The 20,281-nt window shown below is 40.8% G+C and overlaps 1 protein-coding gene across 2 annotated transcripts in view; it reads right to left on the bottom strand.

Annotated features, from left to right (window-relative positions):
• The window catches only part of LOC139420887 (exportin 6), a 60,880-nt gene that overhangs the window by 21,119 nt on the left and 19,480 nt on the right, over nucleotides 1–20,281 (bottom strand). For both annotated transcript variants that reach the window (XM_071171277.1, XM_071171278.1), the window contains exons 6-12: nucleotides 17,404–17,481; nucleotides 16,602–17,115; nucleotides 10,457–10,583; nucleotides 10,077–10,186; nucleotides 9,540–9,648; nucleotides 9,248–9,340; nucleotides 8,881–8,950 (exon numbers count right to left, since the gene is read on the bottom strand). In XM_071171277.1, the coding sequence (XP_071027378.1) occupies nucleotides 8,881–8,950; nucleotides 9,248–9,340; nucleotides 9,540–9,648; nucleotides 10,077–10,186; nucleotides 10,457–10,583; nucleotides 16,602–17,115; nucleotides 17,404–17,481 (1,101 nt within the window). The remainder of the gene's footprint in view (nucleotides 1–8,880; nucleotides 8,951–9,247; nucleotides 9,341–9,539; nucleotides 9,649–10,076; nucleotides 10,187–10,456; nucleotides 10,584–16,601; nucleotides 17,116–17,403; nucleotides 17,482–20,281) is intronic.

Here is a 20,281-nt window from a genome sequence, read left to right as displayed (position 1 = left end):
ATAATAATAATAATAATAATAATAATAAATGAAGATTCCCCATTTTATTTTTGTAAGATCCAAAAAAACTGAGGCAGTAGGAGAACATATTCAAGTAAGTAAATACATTTTTCAAATGTATTTTTTTAAATTTATTATTACCTAGCTAGCTAGCTGGCTACAGTAGGCGCCTTTGTAGGCTAACTCAACTAAGCTGCCAGCTAAGTAAATTAAATGTATCAGCTAGCTAACTTCCTATTAGCTAGCCTTCTTGATGTAATTCACTGTAAATTAAAAACAGTCTCCAAATGCATTTGTAAATAACAGTCATGAAAAGGGGTGAAATTGCAGCTCCAGGTGTCAGTAAAAGGAGAGCGTAGGCTACTACACAGGGCAGGTAATTTTGTGGGAGGACATGAAAAGATTCTCCAGTCCCTAGAGAGTAAAACTTTGAGGACAAAGAGATAACATAATATTCAGTGCCAACTAATTTGAGTATAATAAAGCCTGTGTCTTTGTGTTGTTTTCTGTCTTCAGATACCAAAGCCTGCTTGCAAATGAAGACAGCACTCCTAATGAATGTCGCAAGAGACTAAGGGTATATCTTAGATATCATGGGTTACATAGTGCCTTCAGTGAGTATTCGTACCCATTGACTTATTCCACATTTCGTTGCGTTACAGCCCAAATTCAAAATGGTTTAAATATTTGTTTTATCCTCTCACCCATCTACACACAAAAACCCATAATAACAAAGTGAAAACATGTTTTTAGAAATATTTGCAAGTTTATAGAAATAAATACATATAATTTACATAAGGGTATATTTGAACACCCGAGGCAACACGTTAGAATGACCTTTGGCAGTGATTACAGCTGTGAGTCTTTCTGGGTAAGTCTCTAAGAGCTTTGGACACTTGATTTGTACAATATTTGAACAAAATTCTCCAAGCTCTGTCAAGTTGGTTGTTGATCATTCCTAAACAGACATTATCAAGTCCTGCCATAGATTTTCAAGTAGATTTATTTTTATCACAAAAAACATCCCTAGTCCTTGCCGATGACAAGCATATCCATAACATGAGGCAGTCACCACCATGCTTGAAAATATGAAGTGGTACTCAGTGATGTGTTGGATTTGTCCCAAATGTAACATTTTGAATTCAGGACATAAAACATTTTTTTTTGCAGTTTTACTTTAGTGCCTTCCTTCTTTTCACTGTATTGTGGAGTAAATAGAACGTTGTTGATCCATCCTCAGTTCTCTCCTATTACAGTCATTAAATTGTTTAAAAGTCACGATTGGCCTCATGTCGAAAACCCTGCGCTGTTTCCTTCCTCACCGCCAACTACGTTAGGGAGGACGATTGTGTATTTGTAGTGATTGGGTGTATTGATATACCATCCAAAATGTAATTAATAACTTCACCATGCTCAAACGGATATTTAAAATGTCTGCTTATTTTATTTTTACCCATTTACCAATAGGTGTCCTTTCCGAGGCATTGGAAAAGCTTCCTTGTCTTTGTAGTTTAATCTGTGGTTGAAATTCACCAAGGAACCTTACAGATAATTGTATGTGTACAGACATTAGGTAGTCATTGAAAAAAATCACGTTAAACACTATTATTGCACAGAGTGAGTCAATGCAACTTAATGGGATAACGGCCAGTGCCACCATTGTACAGCGCCCCTGGAGTAAATTATGGTTAAGTGCCTAGCTCAAGGGCACCTACAGGTATCGCAGCGGAAGTTGGGATATGCAAAACTTGTATGTGCAGGACAAAAATTAACAACCCCAAAAAGTATTATATATGTTCAGCTAATTTTTACTCCTGAACTTACACCTCCCCAATATTAATTGCATCCCATTCAAGCCTCAAATCGGGGCATGGACGAGAAGTTGAAAGTGTTCCACAGGGATGCTGGCCTATGTTGACTCCAATGCTTCCCACAGTTGTCAAGTTGGCTGGATATCCTTTGGTGGTGGACCATTCTTGAGACGCATGGGAAACTGTTGAGCATGAAAAACCCAGCAGCAGCAGAGTTCTTGACACACACAAACCGATGCGCCTGGTACCAAGTACCATACCCCGTTCAAAGGCACTTAAATCTAGTCTTTCCCATTCACCCTCTGAATGGCACACATTCACAAGCCATGTCTCAGTTTCAAGGCTTAAAAAAATCCTCCTTTAAATCGATCTCCTCATCTACACTGATTGCAGTGGATTTAACAGGTGACATCAATAAGGGATCCTCGTTTTCACTTGGTCATTCTGTTATTGAAAAGAGTAGGTGTTCCTAATGTTTTGTACACAGTGTATTTGGGCTTGTCATAACAAAGAGGTTGAATACTGAGACTCAAGACATTTCAGCTTTTAATTTGTAATCAATTTATAACATTTTCTAAAAACAATTCCACTTTGACATTATGGGGTATTGTGTGTGTGGGCCAGTGACACAAAATCTCAATTTAATCCATTTTAAATTCAGGATGTGAAACAAAATGTGGAAAAAGTCAAGGGGTGTGAATATTCTCGGAAGGCACTGTATCTATTGGCCTACATACTTTAGCAAAGGTACACAAAAACACAGTTAAACATCACACAATGTATAAACCTAACCAGCAGGCCAACCCTGCTGGATGGAGGTCTGCTGGGTGTGGAGTGTTCTGTTTCAGCCCAGCAATTAAAACCTGATTCAACTTAAACCTCAAGTGTGCTATTGCTGTACTGGAATAGTAGTGTGCTCACCCAGTAGATCAGTGGGGCAAGGTTGGTTTTGTACACTGGTACACTGGTATCGAGTTCATTTTGTTTACTTGAAATAATGATTTAGTAATAATAGCCCACGTGTTACAACTCAATTATCTACTGTTGTTAAGACTTAAGATCTCTAATCTTTACATAGGAGTTAGCTTATTTGTACATCTTGCAGTGATTAAGTGTTTTGATTCTTTGAAGTATTTAAAAATGTTAATTGTTAAACTATTAATAACAAAATAAACTAGTGTCAATGTTGATTAATCACAATTCTGCAATGAAGAGGGGAATGGGTTTGGTTTTAATGTGTCTGTTGTATTCTCAAATGAACATTTCCTTTTTGTTTATTTGTAAGATCTGTTTTTTCCACTCTCAGTATATGAGATACAGTACAAGTCAAAAGTATGGACACCTACTCATTCAAGGGTTTTTCTTTATTTTGACTATTTTCTTCATTGTAGAAACAAATACAAAAATGAGATTCTCCAAAGTAACCACCCCTTTGCCTTGACAGCTTTGCACACGCTTGGCATTCTCTCAACCAGCTTAATGGGGTAGTCACCTGGAATGCATTTCAATTAACAGGTGTGCCTTGTTAAAAGTTCAATAGTAGAATTTCTTTCCTTCTAAATGCATTTGAGCCAATCAGTTGTGTTGTGACAAGGTAGGTGAGGTGTAGCGGAGATAGTCCTATTTGGTAAAAGAACAAGTACATATTACGGCAAGAACAACACAAATAAGCAAAGAGAAACAACAGTCCATCATTACTTTAAGACATGAAGGTCAGTCAATACGGGACACATCAAGAACTTTGAAAGTTTCTTCAAGTGCAGTTCCCTCATCAGCCTACGCACAATACCCCATAATGAAAAAGTGACAACAGGTTTGTAGATTTTTTTTTGGCAAATTTCAACAAAAAAAAAAATCTATTTACATAAGTATTCAGACACTGCGATGAGACTCGAAATTGAGCTCAGATGCATCCTGTTTTCATTGATCATCCTTGAGATATTTCTACAACTTGTGGTAAATTCAATTGATTGGACATTATTTGGAAAGGTAAATGGGGCGGCAGGTACCCTAGTGGTTAGAGCATTGGGCCAGTAACCGAAAGGTTGCTGGATCAAAACCCCGAGCTGACAAGGTAAAAAAAAAAAAAATCTGTCGTTCTGCCCCTGTACAAGGCCACTGTTCCCGGTAGGCCATCGTTGAAAATAAGAATTTGTTCTTAACTGACTTGCCTAGTTAAATAAAAAGGTAAAAAAGAACCACCTGTGTACAACAGTGTACAACACTTCAAATCACTCAGACGGGGGCAGTGCATGTCAGAGCAAAAACAATCCATGAGGTCGAAGCAATTGTCCGTGGAGCTCTGAGACAGGATTGTGTCGAAGCACACTGGCGAAGGGTACCAAAAATGTCTGCAGCATTGATGCATCATCATTGTGGATGATGCACACTGCCTGCCCTAAAGGACATCAGGTGTCGCAGGAAGGCCAAGAAGATCATCAGGGACTCCGATTTTTTTTTGGCAAATTTCAACAAAAAAAAAAATCTATTTACATAAGTATTCAGACACTGCGATGAGACTCGAAACTGAGCTCAGATGCATCCTGTTTTCATTGATCATCCTTGAGATATTTCTACAACTTGTGGTAAATTCAATTGATTGGACATTATTTGGAAAGGTAAATGGGGCGGCAGGTACCCTAGTGGTTAGAGCATTGGGCCAGTAACCGAAAGGTTGCTGGATCAAAACCCCGAGCTGACAAGGTAAAAAAAAAAAATCTGTCGTTCTGCCCCTGTACTCCCTGTTCTCAACACTTCAATCACTCAAGACGTGGGCAGTGCAGGAGCATCATGGCAAAAACTGGAAGACTGGCCAATAGTTTCTATTGTAGACCATCAGGCTGCTGAATAGATACTATGCAACCCCCCCCCCCTCCGTTGTTAATGAAATCTGTAATCACAACATGTTTCAAGCTGACCACCACTGGTTGGGGAAGTTTCTCAAAAACAAGGGAAATCTCAAAAAAGTCTGCACCCTTCTATAATATACCAATTACATTAAAAAAATGGTTGTAAAAAAAGCAAACTTCTCATTTAACTCTTCGTTTTTTATTATATTATTAATTAGTAACATTTCTGTAATGTACTCTCACTTTTCAAATGTGGAGTTGGTTGTGTAGATCATGTGTATTTAATTATTTTTAAGGCAGCAACATGAAGACTGAAAGGGGCGTGTAGACTTTCACTACGCACTGTACCAGACACCTCCACCCACATCGACGGGGCTGCAGAGGAGACGGTCTGCAGTTTAAAGTTCCTCGATGGATCTAACATACTGTGTATTACTACTAAATGTACTACATACGATGTAGAGAGGACTGTATAGTAAAAACGAATGTAGCGGGCTAAAAATAACACCATACTAGGCTCACCCGTTCTGAGAACACATCATATAATGAAGGGGTTCCCAAACGTTTTCACTTGGGGGGGGGGGGGCCCTGCCAGCATTGGGTTACATCCTGTGCCTCCCCCTGCACACACACGCGCCTATTTTTATGGGTACAAGCACTGTTCATGACACAAACTGTTCACACCCCTCTTGTTAGTGGAGAGAATTTTGCACCTTTAAAGCTTATTTTCTGCAATTCTATACACTTTGCCATTTCTAATGTGTATTAATGTGATATTTGAGTGACAAAAAAAGAAAAACATCTCTGGGCTAAAAGGCCCAAAAAATTAAAATACCACACACACATATACAGTGCCTTGCGAAAGTATTCGGCCCCCTTGAACTTTGCGAACTTTTGCCACATTTCAGGCTTCAAACATAAAGATATAAAACTGTATTTTTTTTGTGAAGAATCAACAACAAGTGGGACACAATCATGAAGTGGAACGACATTTATTGGATATTTCAAACTTTTTTAACAAATCAAAAACTGAAAAATTGGGCGTGCAAAATTATTCAGCCCCCTTAAGTTAATACTTTGTAGCGCCACCTTTTGCTGCGATTACAGCTGTAAGTCGCTTGGGGTATGTCTCTATCAGTTTTGCACATCGAGAGACTGACATTTTTTCCCATTCCTCCTTGCAAAACAGCTCGAGCTCAGTGAGGTTGGATGGAGAGCATTTGTGAACAGCAGTTTTCAGTTCTTTCCACAGATTCTCGATTGGATTCAGGTCTGGACTTTGACTTGGCCATTCTAACACCTGGATATGTTTATTTTTGAACCATTCCATTGTAGATTTTGCTTTATGTTTTGGATCATTGTCTTGTTGGAAGACAAATCTCCGTCCCAGTCTCAGGTCTTTTGCAGACTCCATCAGGTTCTTCCAGAATGGTCCTGTATTTGGCTCCATCCATCTTCCCATCAATTTGAACCATCTTCCCTGTCCATGCTGAAGAAAAGCAGGCCCAAACCATGATGCTGCCACCACCATGTTTGACAGTGGGGATGGTGTGTTCAGCTGTGTTGCTTTTACGCCAAACATAACGTTTTGCATTGTTGCCAAAAAGTTCAATTTTGGTTTCATCAGACCAGAGCACCTTCTTCTACATGTTTGGTGTGTCTCCCAGGTGGCTTGTGGCAAACTTTAAACAACACTTTTTATGGATATCTTTAAGAAATGGCTTTCTTCTTGCCACTCTTCCATAAAAGGCCAGATCTGTGCAATATACGACTGACTGATTGTTGTCCTATGGACAGAGTCTCCCACCTCAGCAGTAGATCTCTGCAGTTCATCCAGAGTGATCATGGACCTCTTGGCTGCATCTCTGATCAGTCTTCTCCTTGTATGAGCTGAAAGTTTAGAGGGACGGCCAGGTCTTGGTAGATTTGCAGTGGTCTGATACTCCTTCCATTTCAATATTATCGCTTGCACAGTGCTCCTTGGGATGTTTAAAGCTTGGGAAATCTTTTTGTATCCAAATCCGGCTTTAAACTTCTTCACAACAGTATCTCGGCCCTGCCTGGTGTGTTCCTTGTTCTTCATAATGCTCTCTGCGCTTTTAACGGACCTCTGAGACTATCACAGTGCAGGTGCATTTATACGGAGACTTTATTACACACAGGTGGATTGTATTAATCATCATTAGTCATTTAGGTCAACATTGGATCATTCAGAGATCCTCACTGAACTTCTGGAGAGAGTTTGCTGCACTGAAAGTAAAGGGGCTGAATAATTTTGCACACCAAATTTTTCAGTTTTTGATTTGTTAAAAAAGTTTGAAATATCCAATAAATGTCGTTCCACTTCATGATTGTGTCCCACTTGTTGTTGATTCTTCACAAAAAAATACAGTTTTATATCTTTATGTTTGAAGCCTGAAATGTGGCAAAAGGTCGCAAAGTTCAAGGGGGCCAAATACTTTCGCAAGGCACTGTATACACACACACACACACAGTTGAAGTCGGAAGTTTACAAACACATTAGCCAAATACATTTAAACTAAGTTTTTCACAATTCCTGACATGTAATCCTAGTAAAAGTTCTGTCTTAGGTCAGTTAAGATCACCACTATTATAAGAATGTGAAATGTCAGAATAATAGTAGAGTGAATGATTTATTTTGGCTTTTATTTCTTTCATCACATTTCCAGTGGGTCAGAAGTTTACATACACGGAATTTGTATTTGGTAGCATTGCTTTAAAATGGTTTACCTTGGGTCAAACGTTTCAGGTAGCCTTCAACAAGCTTCCCACAATAAGTTGGGTGAATTTTGGCCCATTCCTCCTGACAGAGCTGGTGTAACTGAGTCAGGTTTGTAGGCCTCCTTGCTCACACATGCTTTTTCAGTTTTGCCCACAAATGTTCTATTGGATTGGGCTCAGGGCTTTGTGATGGCCACTCCACTACCTTGACTTTGTTGTCCTTAAGCCATTTTGCCACAACTTTTGAAGTATGCTTGGGGTCAATGTCCATTTGGAAGACCCATTTGCGACCAAGCTTTAACTTCCTGACTGATGTCTGGAGATGTTGCTTCAATATTTTCACAATTTTCCATCCTCATGATGCCATCTATTTTGTGAAGTGCACCAGTCCCTCCTGCAGCAAAGCACACCCACAATATGATGCTACCACCCCCGTGCTTCACAGTTGGGATGGTTTTCTTCGGCTTGCAAGCCTCCCCCTTTGTCCTCCAAACATAACAATGGTCATTATGGCCAAACAGTTCTATTTTTGTTTCATCAGACCAGAGGACATTTCTCTAAAAAGTACAATCTTTGTCCCCATGTGCAGTTCCAAACCGTAGTCTGGCTTTTTATGGCGGATTGGAGCAGTGGCTCCTTCCTTGCTGAGCGGCCTTTCAGGTTATGTCGAGGACTCCTTTTAAAGTATAGATACCTTTGTACTCGTTTCCTCCAGCATCTTCACAAGGTCTTTTGCTGTTGTTCTGGGATTGATTTACACTTTTCTCAGTACGTTCATCTCCAGGAGACAGAACGCGTCTCCTTCCTGAGCGGTATGACAGCTGCGTGGTTCCATGGTGTTTATACTTGCGTACTATTGTTTGTACAGATGAACGTGGTACCTTCAGGCATTTGGAAATTGCTCCCAAGGATGAACCAGACTTGTGGAGGTCTACAATTTTATTCTGACGTCTTGGCTAATTTCTTTTAATTTTTCCCATGATGTCAAGCAAAGAGGCACTGAGTTTGAGGGTAGGCCTTGAAATACATCCACAGGTACACCTCCAATTGACTCAAATGATGTCAATTAGCCTATCAGAAGCTTCTAAAGCTATGACATCAATTTCTGGAATTTTCCAAGCTGTTTAAAGGCACAGTCAACTTAGTGCATGTAAACTTCTGACCCACTGGATAGAGTGAATTATAAGTGAAATAATCGGTCTGTAAACAATTTTTGGAAAAATTACTTGCACAAGGTAGATGTCCTAACCGACTTGCAAAAACTATAGTTTGTTAACAAGAAATTTGTGGAGTGGTTGAAAAACGAGTTAATGACGCCAACCTAAGTATGTAAACTTCCGACTTCAACTGTATATGTATTTTTTTTCACTTCACTGCCGAGAGCTCACAAGTAAGCATTTCATTGGACCGTTAACACCCCTCTGTATTCTGTGCATATGATGAATAAAATGTTGTCTCATGCGAAAATGTTCACTCACTTGTTCCTGAAGTGACAATGAACTGTTGCAAACCCAGGTACACATCCAAGTCCTCTTGAAGGACAGGGAACTGAGAGAGAGAGAGAAATGGTTCAGGAGTCAGGGGTTTAAGAAATAGTTAACTCCAAAATGAATGTTTGTCAGGCGTTTTGTCTTGAAGACAACATCATGTTGTCATAAGCACATCACATTAAACTATTGCAGGGTGAAAGGTGATACATGAACCAGACAAAAAAGGCCTGCACATTATATGTGCATAATACCACCTTTAAAATCATCCACATTTTATTAAATTAGGCGCATTTCAGTGTGTTGACCTTTTGTGGGATTTTCCAGGAATAAAAAACAAACAAAGGAGAACACTCACCAACGTGGCGAAGGCATGGGACGGCAGCAGCTCCATCACCTTGACAACAACCTCCAGACTCTGCCGCAAGTACCGTTGCCATTCAGTCTGTTGCTATGGTAAGCACAAAGAGTTTAACTATTGATACAGGTTGAGGAAAAACAAGCAGTCTGTGTATGTGTATACACGGTTGTAATATATGTGATAATGGGGACATCAAAATGTTCCTTTAACACACTAGGCAATAAAGGCGCAGACAAATATAATTCTCAGCACAACTGACGAAAACAGTGCGAGAAGTAAAGCGTCTTACATCATCATCCAGGGTCTCATCATCCAGCTCCTCTAACTGGGCTTGGTTATATCGGAACTGGATTCGGTTGAGAACCTCTCTTAATAGCAGCACTAAAGCGTCCTTATACCTGTAGGACCGCACAAGAGGCCAGATTAGCAGCCAATAGAAGAAGCAGCATCATACAAGAGGCTAGTAACTAAAGACAGAACCATATTAAAACATTAAAGCAACTCTGGCCCTCAAGGGTTACTGGGTGTGCAGGCTTTCGTTTAAGCCCTTCAGTAAGACAGACTCCGCTAATAATATTCCAGACTGGATGCTATGGTTAGTTGATTACTTGACTCAGGTGTGTTGATCAAGTGACGTGCTGGGAGAAGTCTGCACAACCAGTAGCTCTCCAAGATCAAAGTTGAAGAACCTTGCATTACAGACACTGATCCATACATGTTTCACGCATCAGAAGGCATTATTGATAGTACATCCAAATTCCTTTGCTTTATATACAAGTAGAACCAGAGCAACACTGAAAGTGACATTACATCCATTCAGTTGTACCTGTTCAGTACACCGTCTCGGTCAGCCAGCCTACTTTTGATTTTAGTGGTTAAATAATCCAAGAAGATACTCCAGATGTCCAAACAGGCAAAATAGCCTTCGTGGGTGGGCTAGAACGATAGAGCAGAAGAGCAGTTATTTTCTCTACAGTACATGACAGAGGTTTCTGATTCCTCAACAGTCAAACTCCAGGTAATATTATTATGGAAGCCATCTTGGCCTGCTGCAGAGTTTTCTTTTTCTCTAATCTTTCCCCAACTGCGGCATACGATACTGTAGTACGCGCATACTTCCATAGGATATTTTAGTGTCAGCAGCCCCTGTGAGCAGCGTAAAGGCAAATGTAGAAAGTAAACAAAATGGCTGAAAGGATGTGCTACCTGATTGAAAGTGTACTTGAAAAGTAGGGCTAAAAACTCCACCACAGGAAACTGAGCGTTGGACTCGATCCGCCGAAGGTGCACGCTGACGAACAGGCGCAGAAAGTCAGTGAACTTCTCTACATAACTGCAGACAGAGGGAGAGAGTGCCACATATATCTTTGCATTAGTCAAACTGATATATTGGTTGACTGATATTGGCCTGTTTTGGGCTTTTACAGATGATACCTGCCTTTACAATGGATGGAGAAAAAGGTTTTGTATAATTTCAGATAGTAGTTTTGTGTACAACGTCAGATGTGGGTCATTCCATGACTAGAATGCCTTTTTGTCCCTCAGACATGTGTACATTTTTCTAAAACACTCCATTTAAAATTGGATCACCTGCTCTAAATAAAACATGCTCAAAATGTTAATAAAAAAAATGTACTTGTAGAGTATATTGTTTAACACTTAACATGTACTAAATCTAAAAACAGGTACTTTAGAGATTTTTACATTAACATATTTAAATATCCATAAATTAAGGTAAAGAAAGTGTATCCTTTATCTCTGTTGCATTCTTAACCCTCTTGCTTCAGAGCATGCGTTTACTAGGCCTACATGACCGGAACGAGTGTGCAGATCTTGTAAGGACTCTGTGACACGTGGTCCGCGTTTGTGAGGCCGGTTGGATGTACTGCCATATTCGATAGATTATCTTGAAAAAATGCCCATTAACAGGGATTTAAACAAATTTGTGCACAAAATTTGAGAGAAATAAGATTTTTGTGAGTATGGAACATTTGAGATCTTTTATTTCAGCTCATGAAAAATGTGACTAATACTTTACATGGTGTGTTTATATTTCTATTTTTTGATTTTTTTTAAAGTGTAAGTATGATGTAATTAAAGTACTTCTCCAAATCAGAATAATCGACTCCACCCCTAAAAGCAATGCCATTTGGTGTAGGCTGCTATTTAATATGTAAAAAATTGATTGAATATTGCAATTTGGCCATCGTCAAAGTATTCAGACCACCTGACTTTTCCCACATTTTGTTAATTTACAGCCTTATTGTAAAATTGATTAAATTATTTTATTTCCTCGTCAAATCTACACACCCCATAATGACAACGCGAACACAGGTTAAGTACATTTAGCTAATTTATAAAATAACAGAAAAAACTTTTTTTTTTTACGTAAGTATTCAGACCCGTTGCTATGACACTCGAAATTGAGCTCAAGTGCATCCTGTTTCCATTGATCATCCTTGAGATGTTTCTACAACTTGATTGGTAAATTCAATTGATTGGACATGATTTGTAAAGGTGCACCTGTCTATATAAGGTCCCACAGTTGACAGTGCATGTCAGAGCAAAAACCAAGTCATGAGGTCAAAAGAATTGTCTGTGTAGAGCTCCGAGACAGGACTGTGTCGAGGCAAAAATCTGGGGAAGGGTACCAAAACACGGCTGCAGCATTCAAGGTCTCCACGAACACAGTGGTTTTGAACCCGATGGTCACTCTGACAGCGCTCCAGAGTTCCTCTGTGGAGATGGGAGAACCTTCCAGAAGGACAACAATCGCTGCAGCACTCCACCAATCAGGCCTTTATGGTAAGAGTGGTCAGACAGAAGCCACTCCTCAGTAAATGGCACATGACAGCCCGTTTGGAGTTTGCCAAAAGGCACCTAGGAACCTCTCAGACCATCAGAAACAAGATTCTCTGGTATGATGAAACACATAGTTGAACTTTGTGGCCTGAATGCCAAGCGTCACATCTGGAAGACATCTAGCAACATCCCTACGGTGAAGCATGGTGGTGCAGCATCATTCTGTGGGGATGTTTTTCAGCGGCAGGGACTGGGAGACAAGTCAGGATCGAAGGAAAGATGAACAGAGCAAAGTACAGAGATCCTTGATGAAAACCTGCTCAAGAGCTCAGACTGGGGCAAAGGTTCATCATCCAACAGGACAATGACCCTAAGCACACAGCCAAGACAACGCAGGAGTGGCTTCGGGACAAGTCTCTGAATGTCCTTGAGTGGCCCAGCCAGAGCGCAGACTCGAAAACAATATAATATCTCTGGAGACCTGAAAAAAGCTGTGCAGTAATGCTCCCCATCCAACCTGACAGAGCTTGAGAGGATCTGCAGAGAAGAATGGGAAAAACTCCCCAAATACAGCAAGTGTTTATTGCACTGTCCGTACTGAAGCTGCAACAAAGTTTCTTATTTCTGACTGAAAAGTTCTGTTACTGAAAACTCTTGTTTAGGAAAAACATTCCCGATTCCCGTAACCCTCGCTCTCTTTACGTGCATCGCATGCGATCAATTACATCAATAAATAACTAACTCCATACACAACAGCAAATTGGATGCGGAGGACATGAAAAATACAATTGAAACGGGCAAATGTTTACTGGTTGCTCAGGGGGGAAAGGGGAAGTCAGATCTGTGGAAGACATTTGACTTAGTTGTGGAACCTACTGAAGATCAAGAAAAAGGAGGGTATCGGAGCAAGTGTTGCTTTGAGTATTAATGTGTGCCAAACAGTTGCTGTTAGATTACAATATTTTTTTAAATTCGGAACATTTGGAACATTGCAAACACTAAGTAAGTGTACCAGAGAGTCTGTGCCAACAAAAAAAAATATATATAAAGCCTTTGATACAGCAGACAAAAAGAGTAACATGCATTCATGAATTGTGGTTTATTTATTGTTTTGGCCATTTATTGAAAGCTCCCTTAGTTATTTAATTTTAAAACTAAAATGCTTGATTGCTTTTCAAAACATGAATGTCCCGTATTCTGTGTGATGGCATGAACGAATGAATTGATTGATACAGTAACATATATATTGAAATATTGGCCTAAGTAAGTTAAGGTATTAAGACTAAACAGGACTCCCTCTTAGGCCTACAGCTCGATTGTGGTTATACAAGGCTAAAGAGTAGCCTGCTAATGATAACGACATTACTTATTATTATAATGACGATCATAATAATAATTGTAATAATAACAACAAGGAGAGCAAGAAAAATTAAGGTACAGGAGTGAGAGCTGCGTGCATATTATGTGTGACAAACAGGTGCTGTTAGATTACAATATAATATTTGCCTATTTGGAACAGTGTAAACGCTAAATAAATAAGTAATACCAGTTTGTTCTAACGGAAAAAAAACCGCTAAAGCTTTTATTACAGCATAGCATAGATTAAAAATAGCCAAATCTGTGAAATTGCTTTATCTGACATATTGCAGTTACATGAGGCAACCATATACAATTTCAATATCACGTGTCTTAGATGCCATCCCCGTGGCCTCCACAACGAATCAGACAGGTGTCCTGTTCACCATGAAAGAAAGAAAAAAACATTGCGTTCTGCTCGACTAAAGTAATCTCGGTCGACCAAAAGCATATCGAACAAACAATCGACCAGTTGACTAAAAATGGGTTCTGCCCTAATCAATACACCCAGTCACTACAAAAGCTAACGGAGTCCTTCTTAACTCAGTTGCCAGAAAGGAAGGAAATTGTTCAGGGGTTTCACCATGAGGCCAATGGCGAGTTTAAAACAGTTAGAGTTTAATGACCGTGATAGAAAGCTGAGGATGGATCAACAACATTGGAGCTACATTACTCCGCAATACTAAACTAATTGACAGAGTGAAATTAAGGAAGCCTGTATAGAATACAAATATTTCCAAACAGGCATCCTGTTTGCCACAAGGCACTTAACCTCTTAAGTAACACTAAAAAAAAATGTGGCAAAGCAATTAACATTTTGTCCTGAGTACCTACCACTCTCCATATTTTCAAGCATAGTGGTGCCTGCATCATGTTATGGGTATGCTTGTAATTGTTAAGGACTGGGGAGTTTTTCAGGATAAAAAGAAATGGAATGGAGCTAAGCACACAAGAGGAAACCCTGTTTGTCTGCTTTCCACCAGACACTGGAAGATTAATTCACCTTTCAGAAGGATAATAACCTAAAACACAAGGCCAAATCTACACTGGAGTTGTTTACCAAGAAGAAAGTGAATGTTCCTGAGTGGCCGAGTTACAGTTTTGACTTTAATCTGCTTGAAAATCTTTGGCAAGAACAGAAAATGGTTGTCCAGCAATGATTAACAACCAATTTGACAGAGCTTGAAGAATGTTGAAAATAATAAATGGGAAAATGTTGCACAATTCAGGTGTGGAAAGCTCTTAGAGACTTACCCAGAAAGACTCAACTGTAATCACTTCCAAATGTGATTCTAACATGTATTGACTCAGGGGGTTAAATACTTTTAAAAAATACATACAGTGCCTTGCGAAAGTATTCGGCCCCCTTGAACTTTGCGACCTTTTGCCACATTTCAGGCTTCAAACATAAAGATATAAAACTGTATTTTTTTGTGAAGAATCAACAACAAGTGGGACACAATCATGAAGTGGAACGACATTTATTGGATATTTCTAACGTTTTTAACAAATCAAAAACTGAAAAATTGGGCGTGCAAAATTATTCAGCCCCTTTACTTTCAGTGCAGCAAACTCTCTCCAGACGTTCAGTGAGGATCTCTGAATGATCCAATGTTGACCTAAATGACTAATAATGATAAATACAATCCACCTGTGTGTAATCAAGTCTCCGTATAAATGCACCTGCACTGTGATAGTCTCAGAGGTCCGTTAAAAGCGCAGAGAGCATCATGAAGAACAAGGAACACACCAGGCAGGTCCGAGATACTGTTGTGAAGAAGTTTAAAGCCGGATTTGGATACAAAAAGATTTCCCAAGCTTTAAACATCCCAAGGAGCACTGTGCAAGCGATAATATTGAAATGGAAGGAGTATCAGACCACTGCAAATCTACCAAGACCTGGCCGTCCCTCTAAACTTTCAGCTCATACAAGGAGAAGACTGATCAGAGATGCAGCCAAGAGGCCCATGATCACTCTGGATGAACTGCAGAGATCTACAGCTGAGGTGGGAGACTCTGTCCATAGGACAACAATCAGTCGTATATTGCACAAATCTGGCCTTTATGGAAGAGTGGCAAGAAGAAAGCCATTTCTTAAAGATATCCATAAAAAGTGTCGTTTAAAGTTTGCCACAAGCCACCTGGGAGACACACCAAACATGTGGAAGAAGGTGCTCTGGTCAGATGAAACCAAAATTGAACTTTTTGGCAACAATGCAAAACGTTATGTTTGGCGTAAAAGCAACACAGCTGAACACACCATCCCCACTGTCAAACATGGTGGTGGCAGCATCATGGTTTGGGCCTGCTTTTCTTCAGCAGGGACAGGGAAGATGGTTAAAATTGATGGGAAGATGGATGGAGCCAAATACAGGACCATTCTGGAAGAAAACCTGATGGAGTCTGCAAAAGACCTGAGACTGGGACGGAGATTTGTCTTCCAACAAGACAATGATCCAAAACATAAAGCAAAATCTACAATGGAATGGTTCAAAAATAAACATATCCAGGTGTTAGAATGGCCAAGTCAAAGTCCAGACCTGAATCCAATCGAGAATCTGTGGAAAGAACTGAAAACTGCTGTTCACAAATGCTCTCCATCCAACCTCACTGAGCTCGAGCTGTTTTGCAAGGAGGAATGGGAAAAATGTCAGTCTCTCGATGTGCAAAACTGATAGAGACATACCCCAAGCGACTTACAGCTGTAATCGCAGCAAAAGGTGGCGCTACAAAGTATTAACTTAAGGGGGCTGAATAATTTTGCACGCCCAATTTTTCAGTTTTTGATTTGTTAAAAAAGTTAGAAATATCCAATAAATGTCGTTCCACTTCATGATTGTGTCCCACTTGTTGTTGATTCTTCACAAAAAAATACAGTTTTATATCTTTATGTTTGAAGCCTGAAATGTGGCAAAAGGTCGCAAAGTTCAAGGGGGCCGAATACTTTCGCAAGGCACTGTATACATACATATACACACACATACATACCTCAAATATATATATATTTTTTAAATCCAAATGTTCAAATTTTTCTTCCACTTTGACAGTGTATTTAGTGTTGATCATTGAAAAAAAAAATCAATTTTAATCCTACCTTGTAACAACAAAATGTGGAAAAAGTAGAAAGGTGTGAATACTTTCTGAAGGCATTGTGTACTGTATGTGTTCTATTTAATTCCATGTGTGGGCCTACCTCTCGTCCAGCTCCTGCAGCCGGCTCTTGACGGTGTGCACGTTGTTCTCCCTCGTCAGCCTCTGTAGCAGGAAGAAGGTCTGCTGAAACATCCTCAGTAGGTACTCCTCAAAGTCCAGGGGCACACAGTTCTTGGACACCAGCTCGTTGATGCACGTCATGGCCAGCACTCCCAGCCGCGACCTGTCCACCTGCCCGCTGCCGCCCATCTGATGCCCGGGCCGACCTCCGCCATTGGCAGGGGGAGCATGCTCGCCATTGGACGAGCATGACGAGTAGATGGAAGGGGGAGTCTTGGGCTTGACCCGCAGGTCACAGCCAAAACGGGCAAAGTGGAAGATAGAGGCGAGGAGGGAAGGGGTGATGCTGGTAGAAAGGGGGATCCAGCTGAATAGATGGGCCAGACACTCCAGAGCTAGGGAGCACAACTGTTGACTGTCATCATCCAGTGCTGGGATGGGCTGGGATAGCAGCTTGGAGTAATGGGTGCCCTGCAATAGACTGCCCAGCAACTCTGCTTAAAGGGAGGGGGGACGAGGACAAATGAGAGGCCGGGTTAACATCATTTCTCCCAGTCCCGCTCCCCCTCTCAAATACACACACATTGTCATACAACCTTCACAAACACACTTAGCACAGTTGTCTCCTCTCCTCCCCCATTGTTCACTCCCCCTTGTAGATCTAAGATGACTGGGTGGGTGAAAGCAGTAGCATAACCTATACAATCTAATCAGATCCGTAAAGGGTGTGAACAACTTTCTGGAATGAAATGTGCCCCCTGATTTATAGCCCACATTCTCACCGCTTTCTTCTGAGGTGGGAGAGGGAGGGGGGGTGGCAGCCGTAACACTGTGCTTATCCCAAATAGTCTCCAGGATACCTGCAGGGTAGAAATGTAGAGAAGTGATATTATGGATGTGCACATATCACACCACTAGAATCCACAGAACAGAGAGAGCGATGTGGGGAGAAAGAGAGGGGGGTAGTAAAGTTCACAGGTTGGTGGCAACCTAATTTGGGAGAACGGGCTCATAGTAATGACTAGAGCGGAATTAGTGGAATGATGTCAAATACAGTATGTAATAGGGAATTGATATAGACTAACAAACGCAAACAATTCACACAATGCAGTTAAGAAACAATGAATGTGCATAAATTGGCAGGAGAGAGTGCATTCTGGAGAGAGAAGTGCATTGTGCATCTGGGTGCTGCATGGTCAATCTCCTCCTCATGGACTGCACCAGATTTGCCACTTCTTGCTGTGAGATGTTACCCCACTCTTCCACCTGCATGTTCCCGGACATTTCTGGGGGGGGGGGGGGGGGGGGGGGGGATGGCCCTAGCCCTCACCCAGGAAATCCAGCACAGAACAAGCAGTATGGCTGGTGGCATTGTCATGCTGGAGGGTCTTGTCAGGATGAGCCTGCAGGAAGGGTATACCACATTAGGGAGGAGGATGTCTTCCCTGTAACGCATAGCGTTGAGATCGCCTGCAATGAAAACAAGCTCAGTCCAATGATGCTGCGACACACCGCCCCAGACCATGACGGATCCTCCACCTCCAAATTGATCCCGCTTCAGAGTACAGCCCTCGGTGTAACGCTCATTCCTTCGACGATAAATGCAAATCCGACCATCACCCCCGGTGAGCACTTTTTGCCAGTCCTGTCTGGTCCAGCGACGGTGGGTTCGTGCCCATAGGCACAACAAGCCTACAAGTCCTCAGCCCAGCCTCTCTCAGCCTATTGCGGACAGTCGGAGCACTGATGGAGGGATTGTGCGTTCCTGGTGTAACTCGGGCAGTTGTTGTTGCCATCCTGTACCTGTCAGGTGTGATGTTCGGATGTACTGATCCTGTGCAGGTATTGTTACACGTGGTCTGCCACTGCGAAGACGACCAGCTGTCTGTCTTGTCTCCCTGTAGCGCTGTCTTAGGCGTCTCACAGTACGGACAATGCAATTTATTGCCCTGGCCACGTCTGCAGTCCTTATGCCTCCTTGCAGCATGCCTAAGGCACGTTCACGCAGATGAGCAGGGACACTGGGCATCTTTCTTTTGGTGTTTTTCAGAGTCAGGACACTGAAGATGCCTTTCTACTAAGTTTTCATAACTGTGACCTTAATTGCCTACCGTCTGCAAGCGTCTTAATGACCATTCCACAGGTGCATGTTCATTGATTGTTTATGGTTCATTGAACAAGCATGGGAAAGTGTTTAAACCCTTTACAATGAAGATCTGTTAAGTTATTATTTGAAATTCTACTAATTATCTTTGAAAGACAGGGGCCTGAAAAAGGGACGTTTCTTTTTTTAATGAGTTTATATTAGGGATGCACGATATATCAGTGAACATATCGGAATCGGACGATATTAGCAAAAAAATCCTGACCGGGTGATGTGTTGTGAAGCTCGCCACAATAAGGATTAGCCACAATAGTGGAATTTGCGGTTCACCTTCAAAATAAAAGTACCTCTTTGAAAGTGATGCAGAAGGTTACAATTGGTGGAATCATGCCATATTAAGTCTTGATTATTTTAAACAAGGTTGGAATATGAAGCAATGAAATGGGGTTTCAGTCTACTCGGTAACACCCACAGAACACAACTGTGAAGAGTTGATGCAAATATTAGCGTTGTAGCTCTTATCGGGGGACTGTGACATCACCTCCCCAGTCAGCATATTGACATTAATATTGCACTGTGCAGCTTTACCTAAGGATTGGGGATCAATGAAATGGGGTAACATGCCTCAAATGCAACTAATTTACAAATTAGTATTTTGTTGATTTTATATAACATTCCAACCTTGTTTAGCAGGATATATTCAATTATGGCATAATTCTACTATTTGTATTAATTTGCATTTCCGTCAATGACATACTTTTATTTTGAAGGCTAACCGCAAAGTCCACTATTGTGGCTACTTCTTACTGTGGCTAGCTTCACATAGATGAGTCCGACCACCATTAATCAAAATAGAACGGTCTTATAAATCAGGGTTATTTTAGATGACACCTAGCTATATAGTTAGCTAGCTAACAACAGCTACTGAAACAGATTATTGTTTTGCTATGTTTTTGGGGAAGAACATTGTTTGCATCCATGAGCTAGCTAGCTTTTTTTATGACCAGCACTGTAGGTGCGCCAGACACCTTTACCAGCATTATAGCATACGTATTGATGAATCGTTGTGACATATGAAATATGAGTGACAGCGTAATTACTACGTACAATTTTTATGAACGCATTAATTTATTATGTGACGTGCAGTCATTTCAGGTCCTGATTGGTCAACAAGTTTATTTGATACGTCAAATAGTGTTATTAGACGTGCATCTTTTTTGACACGCAAAGACCCAAACGGCGTTCCATAGAAATCCTGATAGAGAATGAAATGACTGAACATATGAACAATGAAACAGCACAGCAAGTAAATGAAAGAAATGGGTTTTGATTATGTTTTACTGGTAATGGGGACACATGTAAATGGCAACAAAATTACTTTTTGGTCAGTGTAGTGTGTGTGTGTATGTGTGTAACCTTTATTTAACCAGGCAAGTCAGTTAAGAACTAATTCTTATTTGCAATGACGGCCTAACCTGGCCAAACCCGGGGGAGGCTGGGCCAATTTGTGGGCCGCCCTATGGGACTCCCAATCACGGCCGGATGTGATACAGCCT

Source organism: Oncorhynchus clarkii, chromosome 12 (genome assembly GCF_045791955.1).
Source record: "Oncorhynchus clarkii lewisi isolate Uvic-CL-2024 chromosome 12, UVic_Ocla_1.0, whole genome shotgun sequence".
Classification (NCBI taxonomy): domain Eukaryota; kingdom Metazoa; phylum Chordata; class Actinopteri; order Salmoniformes; family Salmonidae; genus Oncorhynchus; species Oncorhynchus clarkii.
Note: the sequence above shows the minus strand (reverse complement) of the source record. Positions and strands in the feature narration are given on the sequence as shown.